The sequence below is a fragment of the Equus przewalskii genome, chromosome 18, assembly GCF_037783145.1.
Source record: "Equus przewalskii isolate Varuska chromosome 18, EquPr2, whole genome shotgun sequence".
Taxonomy (NCBI): domain Eukaryota; kingdom Metazoa; phylum Chordata; class Mammalia; order Perissodactyla; family Equidae; genus Equus; species Equus przewalskii.
In genome coordinates, this window is record NC_091848.1 from 28,678,987 (window position 1) to 28,684,986 (window position 6,000).

At 38.8% G+C, this 6,000-nt stretch overlaps 1 protein-coding gene across 2 annotated transcripts in view; it reads left to right on the top strand.

The window, feature by feature from the left end:
* The window catches only part of TPRG1 (tumor protein p63 regulated 1), a 199,357-nt gene extending 193,662 nt beyond the window's left edge, over positions 1–5,695 (top strand). For both annotated transcript variants that reach the window (XM_070582519.1, XM_070582518.1), the window contains exon 6: positions 5,436–5,695. In XM_070582519.1, coding sequence (XP_070438620.1) covers positions 5,436–5,630 — 195 coding nt within the window. In that variant the 3' untranslated portion in view covers positions 5,631–5,695. The remainder of the gene's footprint in view (positions 1–5,435) is intronic.
* The last annotated feature ends 305 nt before the right edge of the window (positions 5,696–6,000 follow it).

Below are 6,000 nucleotides of genomic sequence, written 5' to 3' on the forward strand. Positions count from 1 at the left end.
TACTTAGAGTGATAAGTGAATTCACTAAGGTATTACAGTAATAGCTCTATTTCCACACCCAAACAATTTGCTGATACTCAGGGAAATGGGTATAAACCTGAGGAAATGTGTGTCTATGTTCATAGTCATTGGTATGATATGACATGATATGATGTGATACTTTACAACCAAGATCAATTAGCCTCAATTGTTTCGTCCACTTTACATTTGCAACCTGTAGCCTATCTTCCCTTTTTTAACCATTGTCTGGCTGGGTTCTTGGATATATGGAGAGTCTTGCTGAGGGGGACTAGTGACTGAGCCTGGAGCTGATGAATAACAGTGAATGGATCATGGATGCTCTGCAGCCAAATCAAAGTGATCTACAGACCAACACTTTTACTCTTTTCTGGTATCTTTAACCTTTTTATCAAGGAAATTATGAAAGTGAACCAATGGTTCCACAATCAAATGTGACTGTATAGCCTTAGCCCCTCGATTTCCCTTCACATCAATTCAACAAATATTCATTGAGTACCTCTCTGGCATGGAACAGCACATGCTGGGCAATGTGCTAGTAACCTGGGAGACCAAGAAGAATAAAACAGATTTTGCCCTCCAGACACTTGTGGTGTGCAGGAAGAAGGCAAAAAAAAAAAGGTAATTACCACATTATAATTTAATGTATGAAGACTGTTAATAGAGAGATTCAAAAGCTGTTCTGGGAGAGCAGAAGAGGGAACAAACACAACAAAACGTCAGCAGGTGTGATGACACGATGTGAAACGCAAGGTAAAAGTGATTTAAGTATCGAAGAAGATGGGAAGAGACATTTTAATTAAAAGAAACATAGTTAGAAGCTGCATATTGCAAAGGTAGATGGACTGTTCTTGGATAAAGAATAGTTTATTTTAGCTAGAACTTAAAGTGTCTGTGTGTGTGTGCACGCGCGTGCATGTGTATTGACTGGGGAGAGTTGGGGAAAGGACTAGGATAAGGACGGAAATTAGGATGTGTAGAAACCTCTCTTTTGTAGGAAAGAAGCTTCTGCCTTGTCCTCCCTTCTCCCTCTCCACACCTGAATATACCCACAGTCATGGTGTCTCCATAGAGATAATTCCAGGTAAAATATGCAAGGATGATATATGCATTCTCCTCAGCTGTGCGACTTCCCAAGTAGTTTCCAGTATTGAGTATTGGATGGACTTACTCTTTATTTCAGCAGGCTTCACTTTCTACTTGGTGAGGCTGAAACCTATAGCCAGAAGGCTTGGAAAGTCTGCTCAGCTGAAGAACGTGGGCCTGCAGGCATGAAACCCGGTCTCCCTACCCATTGTAAACAGGAAGCAAGTGATGGTTGTAATAAGGAAAATTGAGACTCTAGGCAGTGAACTGCTGGCAGACAGCCCCTGAAGCAAACCAGGGGCCCAGTCACTCAGCTGGTAAATAATTGCTGTAAAGTCAAGAAGAACGTTCAACACTCCCCCACATCACCCAAGACACACATACACACTGCTATACCTTACCTCAACCAACACACAGCCCCTATGTAACCAGAGTTGTTAAAACTTGACCCTGCGTTTTTGAAACTGGAATAAAAGAAGGAGCCAGGGGTGGGTGTATAAAAGCTTTTAGAGAAAAGTATGTGGTTAGTGGCATTCATATCAGATGACATCGCGTTCCTGTCACACAGATTGAGTTCAGGTGCTTGAAATGCTCAAGAGCCAGCTTGGGGAATTGGCCTTTTGTCTGCCTCTCCTTCAATGCGCTGCTTGTCGCTCTGTCTGCACAGACCCTCCTCCTTTTAGAGGGTTCACAGAAATGGCTAGAAATGAAGTGCATCTGACTTTAATGAAATGCCAAGTTCATTGAGTATGAAATAGTGTCAAGTTCTTTCCAGCACTTAGATTCTGAGGCCACAGAGGATTCTTATGAACTGAAGCTTATGGTGAGGACTAGGGAGGCATGCAGTAATACAGTTTGACAAACACTGGTTGATCTATGAAAGGTATCCTGACAATCCAGAGAGTGTTTGCATTGGAAGTGTTGAGATGAATCTCACTTTGGCCTTTAAATCAGTTTGATGATAATGGTGATGATGATGATGCTGTCAATGATTTATTGGTAATATTTATTGGTTATTGGTAACAGGCTTCCTTTAAGGTCTTTGTAATGTGACTCTAAATTCCAGCCTCTTCTTATTCTACTTCCTCAGCTCTTCCTGAAATATATGAGTGTGTGCGTACACACACACACAGAACTTATACACAAACCCTTTATTTATTAAAGTTAGTTTAATCTTTACAACCACCCTATGCATCTGATACTATTAATATCCTTTTATTATGGAAAAAGAACTATAAAACTCAGAGAGGTTTGATAACTTGTCCACAGTCAAACAGCTAGCAAGTGCCATATTTGAAATTTAAAACCAGATAGATGTGTTTGATCTCAATACTCATGTTCTATTATGTTATACTTCCTTTAGTTCAGTGGTTCCCAACAGGGGATGATTTTGCCTCTGGGGGACATTTGGCAATGTCTGAAGACATTTTTGTTTGTCACACCCGGGGTGGAAGTGCTACCGGTATCTGGCGGGTAGAGGCTAGGGATGCTGCTTAACATCCTAAAATGCAAAAGACATTGTCCTCTGCAGCAAAGAATTGGCATTCAAAGTATGAAATTGAAAGGAATAGGACTAAGGAAGATAAGTGTTTCCTGCATATAAATAATGATAATATTTATATCTATAAATATTATACTTTATAAAATATTATTGAATAATTAACAGAAATTCATACAACATTCTGATGGGGTTAGTATTTACTATCATTATCATTATTATTATTTTCCCATTTTCAGATGTGTAAACTAAGGCTCACTGGGATTAAATGATTTTTCCAAGGTCTAACCATCAGTAACTGATAGAGCAAGGAATCAAACCTGGTCCTATGTATCTAATCCCAAGAATTTTCCCACTGTACACAGTGGTGGAATGGACATGGTTAGATAGCAATAAGTTCCATATTATTGGATATATCCATGTAAATGAGTGTGGCTTCTTGGTCAGGATGTGGTAAGGCAAATAAAACAGTAGATAAGTGGCTGGAATTGATAAACTTAAGATCACTTCTGACCTTGAGATTCAATGATTTTAAAACACAGTGATTAAATGCCCATATTGTTAACTTATTCGTCTCTTTTTGCTTTTGCCTTTTGGAAGCTGAAGAAAGAACAATTCTTTCTGCTTTTCTTATCCAATCAACTAAAGCGCTGGTGGAGTTCACACAAAATCCCCAGGCTGTGTGACTATAGTTTGTTTCATTCAGTAACACCAATAGTTCAGTGCCTTCTAAGGTCTCAAAGAGGATGCTGGGACTGGTAATTAGTAATAAGAGGTAGCTTCTGTCTGTGTTTGCCACTAGCGACTGAAACTCATGGAGAACAAGCAAAACCCTGCTTGTCTCTCAGTCTTTAGCCTCAGTGAAGTGATTCTATTTTTTAAATTAATGTTTTGATATTATCCAATTAGGTAAATATTACTTTAAAGAGAAATAGAGGGACTAAACCTTAGTTTATTTTGAAAACACATACATATTGACGTACTCCAACAAACTCTATGCTGTTTTATCATCAAAATCACTAATTTTTTTTACTACTAATATTATCTAAAAACTATAGATTTCAATGACTATTTTCAAAACAGCAAACTGAGGCTCAGAAACGGGAAGTGAATTAACAATGTCATGCAGCTAGTAAAGTATAGAAATTTCATTTGCATGCCTTTTTTTGGTGTATCGTTTAGGTCAACTAGAAATGATAGATGCATTCTAAATTTTAGATTTTGCTTACTAGTAAGGAAACTAAGCCTAACATGGAGAAGTGATGTGCCCAAGGGCAATTTGGTATGAAATGAAGAATCCAGGATAAAACCTATATGGAAAATTGGATTATGGTGAAAAACTGCAAGCTACTCCTTCTTCATTGAATTATCAGTCTTGTGTTAGTCCTTTAAAGCTAAGATTTACCTCCTCGTGGAGAAATGGGAAGAGCAGTGGTCATTTTATATAGTATGCCTAATAATTTGAATGGATATTGGAATATACTCTAAGAGTTTTAATTTAGACTTGTTTGCTAGTTGCCTAGGAAACAGACTTGAATCTCACTGTGAGTCGGCCCTCTTCCTAATGTTCTTTTTTACTGTAATGTAGAAACTGGAGTGACTGTAAGTCACTAACCTTCTAAGAGCCTTGGTTTCTAACATGGAAATGATGATACTTTCTTTTACCTACCTGATTAAGTTTATACTAGAATGAGATAATGGACATAAAAGAGCTTATTGGAAATGCAAAGATGTGAGCTTTCCTAATTCATTTCCTTTTTCTCTCTCTGTTTGGAATGCTCCCTATATCGCCCTCCTCTTATCACAATTCAACTTAGCTTGACCAAAAGAAGGAATTTTTTTCACTCATTTAACTTAAAAGTTCAGGGTAGGCTGATCTAGTAATTCAAACGACTTTGTCAACAATTCATCTCTCTCCATGTCATGTCTTAGCTCTTTCACCTTTGTGGGCTTTGTTCTCAATCAGGTTCTGCTATGTGTGGCAAAAATGACCACGGATACCTCCAGGCTTGTAACCTATCAGTTTTGCAACCACATTGGTCATATGTCCATACCTGAACCAACCTCTGTGTGCAGAGGAATGGATTCCTCTGATTGGTTAGGCCTGAGTCGTGAGCTAACATCAGCTCCACTTAAACTATTTGGACTAAATGGAAGAGGGTGGTTCTCCAAAGGAAAATCAAGGTACTCTCATTGGAAGAAGAATCGCAAAGGATGAAAAGGATGCTGAGTTGGAAAAAAAATAGCAGCTGTCAACTAGGCCCTCCCTAACCCCATTTCACCTGTTGAAATCCTATTAACACTTGACGGATTGTCTCCTTTTGAAGCCATTCCTGATCCTCTAACCATGTATGATTTATCCTCTTTTGTGTTCCTTTAGCATCTTTTGCCTCTCTTTGCTGTTTATTTTCATGAACTTTGTATAATCACTATGAGTTCATTTCTTAGATCATTACAGTGTAACTTCTTTGAGGACAGAGACTATATCATACTTGTCTTTAAATCTTCAGCAGCACCCATCAGGTGTCTGATTCATAATAAACTATAAGCAAATATTTATTAAATTGACTTCTTAATGTTGTAGAAATTATGAATAATGAAAAATAAACAAGATGAGGCAGATACTTTTATTATGTACATAATTTATTAATTGATTAATTTATTAAAAGGCTAGCAGAAGCAATGTTAACAATTCTGAGAAAGGATTTCCATTTAAGAAGTGGAATGACTGCAGCCCCAGGAGAGTGGTCGACTTTTGTGAGGACCGACTGGGAAGGTGGTATCTCTGGACCAACTGCGCATTCACTAACTCTGTGCTTCTTTTCTTCTTTAGTTGTCTGGGTTCATGTCTAAGCTTGTTCCAGCTATCCAGAATGCCCACAAGAATTCCACTGGATCTGGAAGAGGAAAGGGACTGACGGTGTTAACTGAACCCATTTTGATTGAGACGTACACGGGGCTGATGTCATTCATTGGAAACCGCAACAAACTTGGCTATTCCCTTGCCCGTGGGAGTATTGGTTTTTGAGACTCTTTCATGTATAAGTACCTCATCCACAGGTAAATCGTAATTAAAGATTCTGTTTCAGGTCACCATATTTTTATTTATTTATTTATTTATTTGAGGAGGATTAGCCCAGAGCTAGCATCTGCTGCCAATCCTCCGCTTTTTGCTGAGGAAGACTGACCCTGAGCTAACATCCGTGCCCATGTTCCTCTACTTTGTATGTGGGATGCCTCCCACAGCATGGCTTGACAAGCAGTGTGTAGGTCTGCACCCAGGATCTGAACCAGCGAACACTGGGCCTCGAAGTGGAACATGTGCACTTAACCACTGCACTGCTGGGCCAGCCCCAGGTCACCATATTTTTAGACAGAAACAACTAACTACTTTTAAG